The sequence below is a fragment of the Podarcis erhardii genome (genome assembly GCF_964252035.2).
Source record: "Podarcis erhardii genome assembly, chromosome: 5".
Taxonomy (NCBI): Eukaryota; Metazoa; Chordata; class Lepidosauria; order Squamata; family Lacertidae; genus Podarcis; species Podarcis erhardii.
The window spans coordinates 4,399,380-4,416,139 of record NC_138509.1 but is presented as its reverse complement, the minus strand read 5'-3'; the positions used below and the strand labels follow the sequence as shown (position 1 = coordinate 4,416,139).

At 45.9% G+C, this 16,760-nt stretch overlaps 1 protein-coding gene and 1 long non-coding RNA gene across 3 annotated transcripts in view; both read right to left on the bottom strand.

Annotated features, from left to right (window-relative positions):
* The window catches only part of SULT4A1 (sulfotransferase family 4A member 1), a 30,739-nt gene extending 25,502 nt beyond the window's left edge, over positions 1-5,237 (bottom strand). For both annotated transcript variants that reach the window (XR_014156349.1, XM_081861037.1), the window contains exon 1: positions 4,798-5,237. Coding sequence is in view for 1 of the 2 variants with exons in the window: in XM_081861037.1 (XP_081717163.1) it covers positions 4,798-4,966 (169 nt within the window). In the remaining variant the exon portion in view is untranslated. The remainder of the gene's footprint in view (positions 1-4,797) is intronic.
* An 8,547-nt stretch (positions 5,238-13,784) lies between these two features.
* On the bottom strand, positions 13,785-16,095 carry LOC309341521. Its single transcript, XR_014156369.1, has 2 exons — positions 15,839-16,095; positions 13,785-14,500 (listed from the first exon to the last, which is right to left on the bottom strand). It is a non-coding gene; the product is annotated as an uncharacterized lncRNA (long non-coding RNA).
* Positions 16,096-16,760: the final 665 nt, after the last annotated feature.

The window sequence follows — 16,760 nt, the reverse complement described above, 5'->3', positions numbered from 1 at the left end:
TTCCACTCCAGTGTTGCAGGCCCTTTTAATTGGTGAATTAAGGCAAAGATAAAGGTTTAGGGACCCCTGACTGTTAGGTCCAGTCGCGGACAACTCTGGGGTTGCGGCGCTCATCTCACTTTACTGGCTGAGAGTGCTGGCGTACAGCTTCCGGGTCATGTGGCCAGCATGACTAAGCCGCTTCTGGCAAACCAGAGCAGCGCACGGAAACACAGTTTACCTTCCCACCGGAGCGGTACCTATTTATCTACTTACACTTTGACATGCTTTCGAACTGCTAGGTTGACAGGAGCAGGGACCAAGCAACGGGAGCTCACCCCATTGCGGGGATCCGAACTGCCGACCTTCTGATCGGCAAGCCCTAGGCTAAGTGGTTTAGACCACAGCGCCACCTGCGTCCCTGGTGAATTAAACCCAGCTGAAATATGGGTCAGGAATCAATGCTGGGAGATGAAGCAGCCCACCAAAGCAATAGAGAAGAGGACCTCCTAATCTGCATTATGTGCCTGCCTTGCAATGGGTGCTTTCAACCAGGAGCTGGGAGTGGAGGGCTTGTGTGACTCTAGCCTTTTTCTGTCCACACTCAAAATGTCCTGTTCTTCTTGGGAGCAGTCCAACATTCTTCCCTAGTAGAAACCAATCATCTGTCTGTAACCAAATCTTTCTGGTTCCAAGAGTCACATGTGGCTTCCATTCCAAGCCTCCTGGTTGAAAGCTTCCATTATAGCTCATGCTGTTCAAGAATGGCACGTGCTTCTGGTCACTCTGTGCTCAAATATGGTTCCTGCCATCAGATCTTGCCTTGCCTCAGCCTTGTGAAAAGCCATTCTTGATGACTGGGAGGACCCACAGAATGGCATGGAACGCGGAAAGAGGAGGAGGAGTTGCTGCAGGAATGGATAAATTATCATGTGCACTTTTACCACCTTGCATCAGCCAAAGTGCCTTCACTTGCAAAACAGCAGTTGTTGATTCAAGGCTGCAGACCAGGGCTTGATCTATACTGATTTAAAAAACACTATAGGAGGGGGGGAAACTATAAAAGCCCTCAATGCAAAATCCCACTGGCGACAGATCACTGCTCTACAGTGCCATCTGCTGTCACATGTTTATAAAGCAGTCATAACAGTATAATTGTCTAGTGTAGATGAGTCCCAGGTGTGAGGAGCCAGAAACCTGTGACCCAAATTCAAACTGCAGCCTTCCAGACCTCTGTATGGCACATCACATGTTGGTTTCACTAGATCAGGGGTGGGAAACCTTTGGTTCTCCTGACGTGGGTGGACTCCAGCAGTCAGCACCTGCCCTGCTCTGCCCTGCCCTGTCCACCCACAACAGTTCAAGATGATAAAAGCTGCTGTTGTTGGCATCTGTCTGTCTCAAGAGACAATGGAGTGATGTTATCACCTTCAGCATTGCTCCACTCTCACTCCAATTTATTGGCTAAAGCTTGCTGAGTGAGTGGGGAAATGCTGAATGCAACCAAGTCACATCATGGGATAGCTCAGTTGGTAGAGAACATGGGATTCTTAATCTCTGGCTCGTGAGTTTGAGCCCCACGTTGGGCAAAAGATTCCTGCATTTCAGGGATTGGACTAGATGTCCCTCCTGGTCCCTTCCAGCTCTACAATTCTATGATTCTATGGGTTCCTTTTACTAGTATGGTGCTGGAGGAGACTCTTGAGAGTCCCATGGACTGCAAGAAGATCAAACCTATCCATTCTGAAGGAAATCAGCCCTGAGTGCTCACTGGAAGGACAGATCCTGAAGCTGAGGCTCCAATACTTTGGCCACCTCACGAGAAGAGAAGACCTCCTAGAAAAGACCCTGATGTTGGGAAAGATGGAGGGCAGAAGGAGAATGGGACGACAGAGGACGAGATGGTTGGACGGTGTTCTCGAAGCTACGAACATGAGTCTGACCAAACTGCGGGAGGAAGTGGAAGACAGGGGAAAACAGGAGTGCCTGGCATGCTCTGGTCCATGGGGTCACGAAGAGTCGGACACAACTAAACAACAAGAACAGGGTTAGTGGGAGCCATGCATCAGCCCTTCATGACATCCAGTGAAGTCCTCATTTCTCTGAAGAAAATACAGCGCATTCTCAACATATTTTTGATGGGGGATGGGAACATAGGTTGACAGCGCACTGATCCTATCCATACATTTGGGTGGACAAAATACATTTGCTACAAAAGGTATAGCATGATCACAAGTTACTAATGTGATAGATGTCTAGAAGCTGCACTCCCATGCCCACTTTTGGGCTCTAAGCACATGTAAATTACAGAAGCAAGCTCTGGAAAATAATAAGGAACTGCCTGATTCAACACACCTGAAACAGCCTTCTTCATGCACAGCCTACATGGTTGCAGATGTGTGTCAATATCTGCATCTATATTTCAATACTTATCTGGGCCTCACTGAATAATAATTATTATTATTTACCCGCCCATCTGGCTGGGTCCCCCCAGCCACTCTGGGCGGCTTCCAACAAAACACTAAAATACAGGTTAGATTTGTCTTTTGATATGTTGCTAAGTGAGATTAGTTGTATGGAACTAGAGTCAAACCTGGGCCTACATCTTCAAACAGTTGAAGTAGCAGAGAGCCTTCTGCACACACTAAGTATTTTTGAGAAATGTGCTTTGGTGTCATTCCTTCAAGATAATCCTGCCCATTGTAACCAGATTCCCCTTAAGTAAGTAGGATACGGGGCTATCTATCTACTTTTACCGTAGGGGCTAGCCAATGGCAAGGGAAAAGGTATTTAATGGTTTCGCCTCCTAAAATACAGTGGTTCTGCTGCTTGCTTTGCATATGCAATCAGAACCTTATGCAAATTGGGGGGGGGGCAGCACATAAATAAATAAATAAATAAATAAATAAATAAATAAATAAATACCGTATTTTTCGCTCTATAGGACGCACTTTTCCCCCTCCAAAAATTAATGGCAATTGTGTGTGCGTCCTATGGAGCAAATGCAGGCTCCTTGGCGTCAGTGATAGCAATGCAAAGCCTCCGAAGATCAGAGGGAGCACTCCCTCTGCGCTCCGGAGGCTTCGCGTTGCTTTCGCAGAAGCCTGGAGAGCGAGAGGGGTCGGTGCAGAGAGGGAGAGCTGCACAGCACCCTTTCAGCAAAGTGGGAGGAGAAATGGAAGGGGCTCTGTTTCTCCTGCCGCTTTGCTGAAGGGGCACTGAGCAGAGAGGGGGAGATTTTTTCCCCCCTTGTCCTCCCCCTCTAAAACAAGGTGCGTCCTATGATCGGTTGCGTCCTATAGAGCGAAAAATACGGTAAATAAATATCAAGGAAGCCCCTCCATACCCTGCTTTCCATTTCTTTATTCCCTCCACCCCCCCCCACCACACACCCAGTGGGTGTTCCTTGCCTACAGGGCTCTGGGAGTATCCCAAGGAGCCTGCCACTTCGTGGGGGAGGGGCGCACGGTTCTGACATTGCAGAATTTTGCTTTTGCATGCGGATGCCCAGAATCAAACCCTCGTATAATTGGCGGGCCCTCTGTAGACCTGTTAGCAGAGCCATATTTGCAGTCAGGGTGGCCTACCCTTCTCCCAAGGAGACTCACTGGAGACAGTGAACATAGGAACACAACCGTGCCTTGCTGGATCCGACTGAGGGTCTATCCAGTCCAATATCCTATTTCCGAAAGCAATCAGCCTGTGCCTTCTGGTGCTCATGAGCAGAGGGTGGTCTACACCATTTTGTTCTATTTTTTGTCCTGGAATTCAATGGCTCCATTTAACTAGCAGGCCTCATCCTTTCTTGATGGCACCTCTCGTGTTGCGGAAGTCGCCAAAAACGTGTGGTACTGAATCCTTTCAGGTCCATGCAATCACTTATGTCGTGGGAGGGGAGATTGTCAATAAATATAGGTAACAAGCTGATTTTTAATCTATTCTGCAATCAGTCAATACATATTGGGAAACTTGCAAGTCTCTTTCCTCCTCCTTGGCCACAACCTTAAATTAAAATTGGTCTCAGAGCCTCTGGGTTGCATAGTATCAAGCCTTCTCAGATTATTAAGCAAAGTGAGATGGTCTGCCTCAGGCAAAGGGTCCAGAGGGGCAGCCGATCCCAAAGTAGATATTAATTTTACCCCCCCCTTCCTGTTGTTCTTTTTTGGGGGGGGCTGCCATTTTGTGGTTCACCTCAGGTGCCAACATGTCTTGGGCCAGTCCTGTGGGTGAGTATCCTTTGGGTTTTCTGATTCAAGTCCCCAAATGCCTTGGGCCATATCTGCTAGGATGCTAACTGCATTGCACTCAGGAGGACTTACTTCCAAGTAAACACATTGCAATAAACAGAAACCAGGCATCCAATCTTGCTGTTCGTTATTGCTCCACATATAAGGCATTGCAGGGAATCAAATTAAAAGGCAGCAACTTTGGACCTGAGAAAATTAATCCATCTATGCACATACACACGCACACACCCTCGTTTTGGCACACACATTTGCAGCACTGAATGTACCTGCTCTATATTTAAACCAAGATAATGAGATAGCAAGGTATAAAAATGTGATTTACGTCATGCGCTTCTGTAGTAGGCCAATTACAGCCCAACATTACATAGCATCCATTTGTCTTCCAGGAGTCAGAAAAAACAATGCTCATTGCATGAACTTGGTTTTTTTCGGGGGGGGGGGGTAAGGGAGGACAGGTGAAATCTGGGAGGGAAAACAACCCATCCCTTAAATGCGGTGTGGGGGGTGTGGAGAGAATGCGTGACCCCTTCCTTCTCAGCCCCTCTCCACCCAGCTCAGCCGTGCCCCTTACCTGATTTGGGATAGGTAACAATCCAGACATCATTGTCCCTGACGGGGAAATTGGCGATTTCTTCCATCTTCCCCCTGCAGAAAGGGGGCAGGCGCACCCCATTGTACTCGAAGTATTTGCTCTCAAACTCCCCGGGCGTGCTGGGGGTCTCGCACTCGCTCTCCGCCATCCTCGCTCCTCCCTGCAGCCCAGCCGAGGCCAAGGCGCATCAAGGATGCTCCGGGCGCCCCGCGCTCCCTGCCTCTCTCTCTCTCTCGCCCCCGAAGCGGGCACGCCCGAGGAGGATGCCCGGCTGGAGCCCTGCAGGCTGGGGAGAAGGGCAGGCGGGAGGGGGCCGAGAGAGAGAGAGAGACCGACCTTCAGCGAATGGGCTATGGAGGTGGTGATGTAATGCAGGACCGCTCGCTAGGCAGGCAAGAATGGATCCTGCAACAACAAGACGGAGAGACAAGCCTGCTCGGGGATTAACCCTCTGCCTGCCTCGCAGCTCTCAGGGTACCACTCTTCTGCAAACTCCCCTTTTCCACTTTTGAGGGTTGGAAATACCTGTTTTTATTTATACTTATCAAAAGATATACAAAAGTTCATACCCAGGACAATGTATCTTTCTGGAATACACCAGATTAAAGGAAATACTTTAAAAATCTAATCTAAGGAGCAACAGGAGCGAAAAGAAGAAAAAAGAAAGAAAGAGAAGAGAATGGAAAAAGACTTCTGGTTCTCTCTCAGTTGAATATAGTATTCACTCATTAACATCCAGTGATTCCGTTTTCTACAAGCCAATATTTGTTCAGTCTTCAAATCCAAATCATTTGCAAACTTCCCAAAATGTTATAAAAACTGGCGCAACCATTGTTCCCATTAAATTGGGGTGGGGTGGGGTGTGCCATCTCTTACAAATCCAAGATTGTATGCTCCTTGGGGCAGAACCTTTCTCTTTCCCCCCATTCCTGCCCCACCACTGTTTAGTTTGGGGAGTGTTTTGATGTTGCATGCATATGCATAGAATCCTAAACTGAATCCGGAATCCAGTCTTCTTGCATTGGTTTGCAAAGTGCCACCACGTAACAAAAAATGGTGCGGCAATAAAACTGCTACAGTATTTGCAAAGCTAAGCAGGGTGTGGTATGGTTTCAAATTGGATGGGCATGTGGAAAATGTGTGTTGAAATTCCTGTATTAGGTAAAAGTAAATCGGTAAGGGACCCCTGGACGGTTAAGTCCAGTCAAAGGTGACTCTGAGGTGCAGTGCTCATCTCGCTTTAGGCCGAGGGAGGTGGCCTTTGTCCACAGACAGCTTTCCGAGTCATGTGGCCAGCAGGACTAAACCGCTTCTGGTGCAACAGAACATCGTGAAGAGAGCCAGAGTGCACAGAAATGCTGTTTAGCTTCCCACCAGAGCGGTACCTGTTTATCTACTTGCACTGGTTTGCTTTTGAACTGCTAGGTTGGCAGAAACTGGGACAGAGCAATGGGAGCTCACACTGTTGCGCAGATTCAAACTGCTAACCTTCCAATCGGCAAGCCTAAGATTGCATTTTCTGATAAATTTAGGTTTGCAGAATTGAATCTCCACATGGGTCTGGTACAGATCTCTGTCTGGAAGCCTGGAGAGCCGCTGCCTGTCAGTGCTGGATTTAAGGTGGTGAGGGTGGTTCCTCTGCACAGGTTGCCAAGCTGAGGGGGTGCAAAATGCTAATACTAATAATTTTTTTAAAAACCCCTATATTTATACAGGTACCTACTGAGAAGATCCATTAAAAAAGCAACTGTACTAAAAGGTGTCATTGTGAAAATAAATATTTGGGGTACGTGGGTGTGCCAATTTTTGTTCTCTCTCAGGGCACCATATTACCAAATCTGTGCCTGTTGTTAGATCCAGGTATTATGTAATTTATACCAAAGTCTGCTCCTCCTTGGTCTATTCATCAATAGCCACAACTTCATGTGGCACAAAATAGTGCTAGAAATTTCGCAAGTGCTTTCCACTGTCTTTTGTGACGCCTACTTTGGGCAAAATGGAATCAGATTTGCACATGTGGACAAAGAGTTCGCCACTGGCTCCAAAGTGCTTTTTAGTGTTCTGTGTAAACAGGGTCATAGGGGAACCTTACTAGGCCCTGATTTGAGACTTACTCTGTGTACACGGCATCGTTTAGTCTGGTTCCAGGATGCCCACACTGCTGGTGTTTAAAGCCAAGAACACGTGATGTTAGCTGTAATCCTGAACCATCCTCAAACCAGCTTCTGCTAAATTTAAAAATGTAAGTCACTCTTAAGCTGTGGTGTATACATTTGAGATAGCTGTTGCAAATACAGTGGTACCTCTGGATGCGAACAGGATCCGTTCTGGAGCCCCGTTCGCATCCTGAAGCGAACACAACTCACGACTGCGCGTTTGCGCGTGCACGGATTGTGATTCGCCGCTTCCACGCATGTGCGTGATGTCATTTTGAGCGTCTGCGCATGCGCTAGTGGTGAAGCCCAGAAGTAATGCACTCTGTTACTTCCGGGTCGCCACGGAGCGTAACCCGAAAACGCTCAACCTGAAGCACATTTAACCTGAGGTATGACTGTGCACAGATGCCAACTAAGTGCACCGATGACAGATTCCTTTAATAGTTCAGTGAGGAGAAAACAAATCCTGTAATGCATATTGGGAGAAGACACAATCCCATCCTCTCTCTGGTGTGTCCAGCAACGTACCAAAAAAAGCAACATTGATGAAAAAGCTGGTCCTTTCTAAATGTGTGTTTTATATTCCCCACCTGATGACCAAACACCTTCACGAAATAGGTCACCATGTTCTACTACACAATCAGCTTCCTCTTTAAAAACAAATCTGCTTTAATAGATCTATCTCTGGTATCTCACTGAAAGGGCTCATTTGGACAGAACTTATTAAACTATTAGGCATTAGGCTTCTAATTGGTGGCGTTAACTTTTGTGTAATGATTATAAATCAATTATATATGTGTTTTATTTGTTATTCCAGTGCATTAAAAAGAGCGAACTGTCTCCAGCATATTATGTCAAGAGAGCTGAAATCACAAACCCCACGTCACAACAATAAATCAATTATATATGTGTTTTATTTGTTATTCCAGTGCATTAAAAAGAGCATTTCTGACTTTGAATGTATCTGCATAAATTCTGTATCTTATCATACTGAAAACTTACACATCTTTCTGGTTTATGATTTGTTGTATGTGAGCTACTGCACTCCCAGCCTTTTTAGGCACAAATTATAGCCTGTGTACTGCTTGCGGGGGATGGGTCCATATTGGGATGCAGACATACTATTATAGAATATCTTATAAGGGCTCAACCATGTTTTATAAAGGGTTCCTGCCAGCAAGCAAGGTTCAGTTTAGTTCAAATACGGTGTGTTGCCATGACGACTTATGAATGTTTACCCTTATTGCATACACTATTTCTATGGCTAATTTTAAAGTGTTCAGAACACTGTATACCTCAGCAATACTTGGAACAGTCCTGTCTTGTAAGGTAGGTCAGTACTGTTAAGTATAGCAATTTAATTCACTGAAATTGTAAATGCTTGTATTACTATGTGTTTAAATTTGGTTGGTAACTGAATTCTAGTAGTTCTCATGAGATTGGCTAACATTGGTCACGTGGGAGATATCTAGTGAAGGAGAGACTCTTTTATGTGAAGTAAGAGGACTGTGTTTTAGAATCCACTGTGAATACTGCTAAGCTGAATAGAGTGTTGGAATGCTTCTTCTCTGCTGGGAAGAAAGAGAGCAAAGCGGCAGGAGAAGGTGAAAGTGGAAGTCTCTCCTAGGACCTGCAAGGCACGGCCTAATTGAGATACAGAAGGCTGCAAAGAGCAGAAAATACATCTGTTTGGAAATTAGAAGAAGACACTGTAAGTCCATGCTTGCGGAAGCATGTGGCTTTAAATACTATGTTTTAATTCATCTATAAGTTTCTGCAAGTAAACTTTTTTTTAATGTTAAAGTCTGGATTTAATTTCCAAAGAAGAGTATCAGTCATATATACATAATCTGAGCTTCTTAGCTGCATTTTCGCTACCCGGACTTCCACGAGTACATCTATTTCTTGAACTGCAGAATGGGGTGGGGGAATGAGGCTAATAATAGCTTGGCCTTGCACCATCTAATGTGTCCATTGCTGCCACTGGGTTGAATGATGGACTTCTTGCCTCACAGCTCACTCTCTTCGCTACTAGACTACCCTCAGGGAATAATTTCGACACTGACTTGTCTGTGAAATAAGCTAGTCATTGACCACAGAATCACTGGGCATTTCTGGGAATTCTGAGCACACACAGCATCTGCATGAGGAAAGCGTGATGTCTGGATGGTTGGCATACTATTGTATGTGAATGGAAGGTAGCTGTAGAATGTGCTGCAAACTCCCCTGTGTTTCAAAGGAAATTTGGTCATAGTGGAAAAGCGATATTTTTGGCTGTTTGTCTGCCCTGACTGATTTTTCTTATCACAAGTTGGTAAGTTATGAGAAGCTCCAGAGTGGCTGAGGAAACCCAGCTAAATGGACGGGGTACAAATAAAATAAAATAATAATAATAATAATAATAATAATAATAATAATAATAATAATAATTCATAGGAACAAAGCCTCGAATGCCAATGAACTCATACCCTCTAAGTGTCCCTATTTTCCAGGGATAGTCCTGGAATTACAGAAACTGTCCCCCTCCTGCCACTGGAACTATAATCACCCCACTGCCACTTCCAGAGACAGATGCAGGCAGAAGTTGCAGATCCATTCCAGATCCATTCTAGCCTTTTATTCTGCCTGCAAGTCTTTCTGTCTGCTTCCATTGATCCCCTGTTTGTTTGTTTGTTTGTTTTAACATTAGGGTGTGCCTGGTACCTGGTCAGTGCTTCTTATGAGTAAACAGACGCTCCCACTTCCTCTTAAGTCTTTCAGACCAATTTCCCTTCATGTGCTGAAAAGACTGAAGAGGAAGTGGGGACATCTGTTTACTCATGAGAAGCACATACTGGGCAACAGTTGTCATTGTCACACGGTGCAAGTTGAGTAATATTTCCATGAGTAAGAATCTTCACAAGAATCTTTCAAAATACAGCCACTTGCAGAAATGGAAGAAAATGACATAGATCGGGAAAGACAAGTTCTGCTACCTAGGTTGTAAACATATTTCATTGGTGAGGGAGTTTGCTAAATGGTTAGTTCAGGGATGCTTCAGTTGAGATTCCTGCATTGCAATTCTATGATTCCATGATTCAGCCCTTCAGGTGTTGCTAGACTCCAGCTCCCATCATTCTTGACTGCCGGTCATGCTGTGATCAAACAGGTGGGGCTTACCTGGGCCCCCTATATTTTATTCAAGTTGGCACTGCTGGGGAGCAATATCTCTTTGCGTGTTAATGCTGTGAGTCCTTCCATCTTTTGTTCAGCTGAGGTCTAATCCACCTATGAGGCAAGGTGAGGTGACCACCTTGGAGATATGAGAGCCATTTTCAAGGGCTCTCAAGGGCTGTCATACTGGAGAGGGAACAAGCTTGTTTTCTCTTGCTCTGGAGGGCAGGAATCGAACCAATGACTTCAAGTTACAAGAAAGAAGATTCCAACTAAACATCAGGAATAGCTTTCTGACAGTAAGAGCTGTTTGACAGCTCTTTGGAGGTTTTTAAGCAGAAGTTGGATGGCCATCTGCCATGGATGCTTTAGCTGAGATTTCTGCATTGTAGGGGGTTGGACTAGATGACCCTTGGGGTCCCTTCCATTTCCATAAGTCTATGATTCTATGACCACTTTAGATGGCAGGATTCACAGGAGCAGCAGATCCAGCCTCCAAGGAATGCAGAGCATGTGGATCTTTATTCCCTGCTTGTTTCTGATGTATATTTTCTGTCCTCCCTTGTTTCTGATGTAGAGCTTCACTCACCCCTTCTTCCCTGGGGAGGGCACCATTTTGTGGTTCACCTCAGGTGCCAAAATGTCTTGGGCCAGCCGTGGCTCAGCCTGGATAGATGTGTAAATAAAACTATATATCATCAACACCGTTGTCTCCAGTGATCTTCATTCAAAAGAAACAAAAGCTGAGGCATGTCTTGGCACCCCTGAAGTCACTCGCCACTCAGAGATTTGGGTATGAATAACAATACTGCGGTGTTGTCATTTCCCATTCCCTTTTATTAGCAAGGCAGCAAAATTAAATCAGCTCTACCAACTGACCCCTGCCAATCGTATGACTGTATGACAGTCCAATGCATATTTGCTCAGGAACAAGCTTCAGTAAACATAGTAGAACTTACAACAAACATGCGTAGGACCATGATTTTTTTCTTTAAAAAATGTTTAGGGGTACTCTCATTTTCCTACTCATATTGTAATATTGCCCCTCAATGAGGCCAAACTTAGATTCACAAAATGTTTAGGGGTATGCGTACCCCTGCGTCCCCCCAGGAAAAAAGCACTGCGTAGGACCAAGGTCTAATTAACTGAATGACCAATAAAGCAATTAATACTTTCTACCCTACAGGATACAGAAATGTCACTCACTTGTCATTAATAGCAACTTTCATTGCAACAGCTGAACCAGCTCCAATTGTGATCTATTATTTTGCTGGGCATTTGTTGCTTTTGAACCACACCTATTTAAAAGTCATTGGTTTGTTGCTGCAATTGCTGTAAGTCCTGCTTATTCACAGCAATTAGTTAAACCCTGGACAGGACTATATTGAGAGCCAATACTGTATGTGGCTGTATGCTGCAAAACATTGTGTCTTTTGTTTCAGAGCTCATCATGTATGCATTGAGGAAATATTAATCCTCATCTGTTTGGGAACACAGAAATGAACCATGAGTATCTGGCACCAAATCAAAAAACATGATCTACCAACTCAATGTGTTTATCAGTAAGAACTCTAAGTTATTTCTAATCACAATGGGAGTTTTTGTAGAAGCACCCAGGCTCCTGATGTTGCCAATATTGGCACAAGGAGCCCCATTGACTTCCCTGTTTGAATGTGTCTATTGACAACACAGGAATTGAAGAATGGGTACATAAACACGTGCAGAAACTGGCACATGGACATAAGAGAAACAGAGAGCCCTTGAACAAAGCACTTTTTAAGCAGAAGGCCAGCAACGGTGAGAAAACATGACAAGGAAAGGATCTTTATTAAGGCAGAGTAACAGTACAGACTCAGTCCCAGAGCTCTAACAAGGTGAAGGCTTAACAATAGGGCTGGCCCACCAATGAGGCAAAATGAGGCAACCACCTTGGGTGGCAACGCCCCTGGTGACAGGGGCAGCAGATCTGGCCTCCCAGGAATGCATCACCCACTGCTGTTGCTGGTTCCACAGTGGCAGCAATGGCTGTGGCGCACTCCTTGGAGGCAAGATCTGCTCCCTCCTTGGCAGCTCCCTCCATGCCACCTCTACAACCTTGTTCCCAATGTAGATCTTCACTTCTCCATGTAGATCTTTATTCCCCACCTTATTCCTGATATAGCTCTTCACTCACCCCTTCTTCCCTGGCACGTGGAGTGGCAATTTGTGGTTTGCCTCAGGTGCCAAAATAGCTTTGTCCAGCCCTAGTTGATGTGGTTGGGCCCAGTCTAGGAGCAAGAGCCAAGGTTCATGGCTTTGGGGTAGTTTTAAGATGTTCAAGGCTGCACAACAGCTGGTAAGTTGTCCCATTAGGTTTGCCACACCCACCTGCCAAGCTGCAAAGGGCAGGTGGGCACAACCCTTACTCCCGAGAGTCTCTATTCCAGCATGAGCAGCTGGCCTGCAAGGGGCATCTGGCCCCTCCTCCTGTGGCGCTGCCTGGGAGAGAGCCCCAGCCCTCCTTCGTCCCCCTCCTGCTTGGCCACCCCATGCTCAGAGGCCTCCCCAGATTCTGACAATGCTTTCTCCCTTTGGGAGAAGTGGGAATAGGAAGTCCTGCCTCCACACTAGGGCGAGAGGGGATTGCGGGGAGGACTTGCATCTGCCTCCCTCTCCCTCCATAGTTTGCCATTCCAGGTCTGAGCCTGAAGATGCCAAGGGAGTAATGACAAACTGGAAGTATAGCTGGTGTCATAGGAGGAGAGGGAATGCCAACCCAGAAAACAACCTAGCCTAGGTTCATGAAGGGTTTGGAGGTCTTTAAGCAGAGGCTTGACAACCATATGTCAGGAGTGCTCTGATGGCGTTTCCTGCTTGGCAGGGGGTTGGACTCGATGGCCCTTGTGGTCTCCTCCAACTCTATGATTCTATGAACCTCACCAGAGTGCAGTTCCCTGCCATGGTGCTTATTCGAAATATTGCCTGGAGGTGCATGGTGATTCTGGATTAGTGGTTTTCATGCATGCAAGATTTTTGCAGCATCCGCACAATCTTGTGGTCATCAGAATGCCAACCTATATCCCTCACCTGATTTATTCTCTCTGGAGGAAATCTTGTAAGTGAAAAACAATCTGTTGCTAATTACCCATTTGCAATCTTTCTGTCACTGCTGGCAATATTAAGCCCTTGTCTGGAACCATCCTTTGGCAGAGGGGACTACATGGTTTGTGAGCAAACCCTTTCATAATAAACCACTTTGTACCTTTGCCTGAATTCCAGCCACTCAAGATGGGTTCTTTCAGCTGCTGTTTTGACTTGGACAGATACTATTAATTACTTCCTCATAAAACTTTTGAAATATTATTCCTGGATGTGGAAAAGACAAATCATGGTTGTGTTTGAGGCCAAAGAGAAGAGAGACGGAGTGTTGTTTAGTACCAGTAATAATATCCCAAGCAGAGCTTCTTGGTGGCAGAGCTTAAAAGGATTGCTGCCTTGAGTAGTAGACCTACCACTGGTCAGTGCTAAAGGCAGGACTGACAAGTGAAATTTTCCTTTTGAGAATCCTCAAACCAGTTTCCCCAGGACTGATCAGGAAGGCTTCCTATTATTTACATTTTGTAAATAACAAATTCATTGGAAGTAAATCCTATTAGTTTCAAATGAGCTGATACCAAGTTTGCATCTTTACTTTATAAAGGAGGGAGGCTAAGGGTACAAGCGAAATAATCCCAGATTGCAATCTTTACTTGGAAATACCAATTAAATCACTGACATCATTTGGTTTCCTGAAAGAAAACCTCTGGTATGCCAGAGTTTAGTGAGAAGTGTGGACTATCTAAAATCTCTGATGGGTCAGGCAGTGGGGTGGAAATCTTGTAGCCTTCATGTGCATTTTTTTCAGACACAGTCTTAATGAGCAGAATCCCAAGCCATTCACTCCCCCACTTACAGGTAGCATAAAAACCTTTTACATACCAGGCTGCTGTGGTCTCTGTTTTGAGTTCTGTTTCCCTTTCTCCTACTACCAACATATCCCTGCTGTCTCAGAATTACCTTTTGTTGCTAATTTGTCATTTTGTTATGCAAAATGGCCCTATTCCTTTTATCTTGTTGGACAACAGAGTTCTTGTTAATGGCCTTCAGTGGTCAGTGGCTACTCCATACCAGTGGAATCTGAATCACACTCCTGCTGTCTGTATAGAACTGAAAAAGGATCCTATCTTGAACTGGGCCAGAGAAAAATATTTCAGAGTTGTCACTAGGATTCATTCATATGTCCATCCCACCGAATAAAGGTGAGTGCCTGTGGGCTGAATAAGAAAGTGAGGTTTGGCTGCACACACAGAATCTCTTTTTGCTTGCATCATAGTAGTAATCAGTATCCACACCACCTGGAAATGGGAGAAAGTTCATTAAAGGAAGAAACTGAGACATCCTGGAGTAGGTTGCATGTGTGCTGGGCAACATCTCAATGCAATCATTAATTGAAGGGATTATGGGAGCTGCAATTTAGCAATACTTGGAAGGGCATGTTGTGCAGTCATCTTCAAAATATTTTTGTAGGAATATTTACATACGCACATAAAACTTGGTGGTGATTATCTAAAGAATATTGCACAGTAGCCCTCAAAGCATAAATTATAGGAGCGTTTATATAAAGAGACAATTACTTATAGGTGTGTCGCATGAGGGTCTAAGAATTGCAAGCACTCTGTCACAGTGGTTCCAATGTTTCCTGCAGGTTGTTTTCAGGAGGTGGTGCAATATGATTTCTCTTTGAAACCCTGCTGTTTGGCTGTCCTCCAATGCTGCTAAATATTGATATTGCACATGCAGGGCGGTGGCAGGGAACTGGGTTCAGCTGCCTGGCCAAACCCTTCTGCCTGCCTCTCCCCCTGGGTTAGGTGTGACAAGCAGGCATCTGACAGGTGGGCAGGGTGGGCCAACCCACCTCCACTTGTCACTTGCTTCACATCACAATGCCATCAGTGAGTCTACTGCACAGTGTGCCATAAAACCTGTCAACCAGCTGATCCATGTGGCTTGCAAAGAAAGGTGCTTTCCAGGTGCTGACCACCAACCCTTTTGGGCATAGCCATGCCTTTACCTGCTCTACATATGTGCCACTATCACGTTCCCAGTTCAAGTTGGCTGCAACCCTCCCCCAGGTGTTGTTGGACTCCTGTCAGCCCGAGTCAGCCTGGCCAAAGAAGGGACTGGCTGCCGGGAGGAGCACAGAGAGAAGAAACGCCAGGGGGCTTCTGCAGCAGCACAACCAGACACATGGGCTTAGCCAGGGGGGTGGGGGTGGGGGACAATTGCCCCCCAGCAAAACAAATCAATGCAAATTTCAGTTTCTGCTCTCCCTAACAAAAGATTGCCCCCCTTCATCTGCCCCAACTGCAATGAAACATGTACCTCCCTTATCAGTCTCTGCAACCACAGCAGGCAGTAATGGTTTGACTGTACAGTAATGGTTTGACTTCACCCCCGAAGGTGCACTGCTCCATTGTCTCTGGAGACAGACGGGGGTGGGGGCAAGAACAACAAATGGGCAGATGCAAATAATAATAACCTTTGAAGGTGACCCAGAAACTGCAATTAATCCAGAATGCAGCAGCTAGACTGGTGACTGGGAGTGGCCACTGGGACCACATAACACCGGTCCTGAGAGATCAGCATTGGCTCCCAGTACGTTTCCGAGCACAATTCAAAGTGTTGGTGCTGACCTATAAAGCCTCGGTCCAATATACCTGAAGGAGCATCTCCACCCCCATTGTTCAGCCCGGACACTGAGGTCGAGCTCCAAGGGTCTTCTGGCGGTTCCCTCATTGCGAGAAGTGAGGTTGCAGGGAACCAGGCAGAGGGCCTTCTCGGTAGTGGCGCCTGCCCTGTGGAACGCCCTCCCAGCAAATGGCAAGGAAATAAGCAGCTATCTTATCTTTAAAAGACATCTGATGGCAGCCCTGTTCAGGGATGTTTTTAATATTTAATGCTGTATTGTTTTAAACACTCAGTTGGGAGCCGCCCAGAGTGGCTGGGGAAACTCAGCCAGATTGGGGGGAGGGGTATAAATAATAAATTATATTATTATTATTATTATTATTATTATTAGGAAGTGAAATGAAGCAAGGAGATACACACACACACACATATATATATTTATATATTTGGTAAGGGACGCGGGTGGCACTGTGGGTTAAACAACAGAGACTAGGACTTGCCGATCAGAAGGTTGGCGCTTCGAATCCCCGTAATGACGGGGTGAGCTCCCGTTGCTCGGTCCCTGCTCCTGCCAACCTAGCAGTTTGAAAGCACGTCAAAGTGCAAGTAGATAAATAGGTACCACTCTGGCAGGAAGGTAAAGGGCGTTTCCATGCGCTGCTCTGGTTCGCCAGAAGCGGCTTAGTCCTGCTGGCCACATGACCCGGAAGCTGTCTGCGGACAAACGGCGGCTCCCTTGGTCTATAGGGCGAGATAAGCGCACAACCCCAGAGTTGGTCACGACTGGACCTTAATGGTCAGGGGTCCCTTTACCTTTTCCTGTGCAAGTTCCCTTTACCTGTGTAAATTCCCCAGCAGCATGCACTTCCCAGCCTGTGCCCAACGCGGAAGGTCCCTTTCCAGACCCTCCATCCTCAACAGATCCAG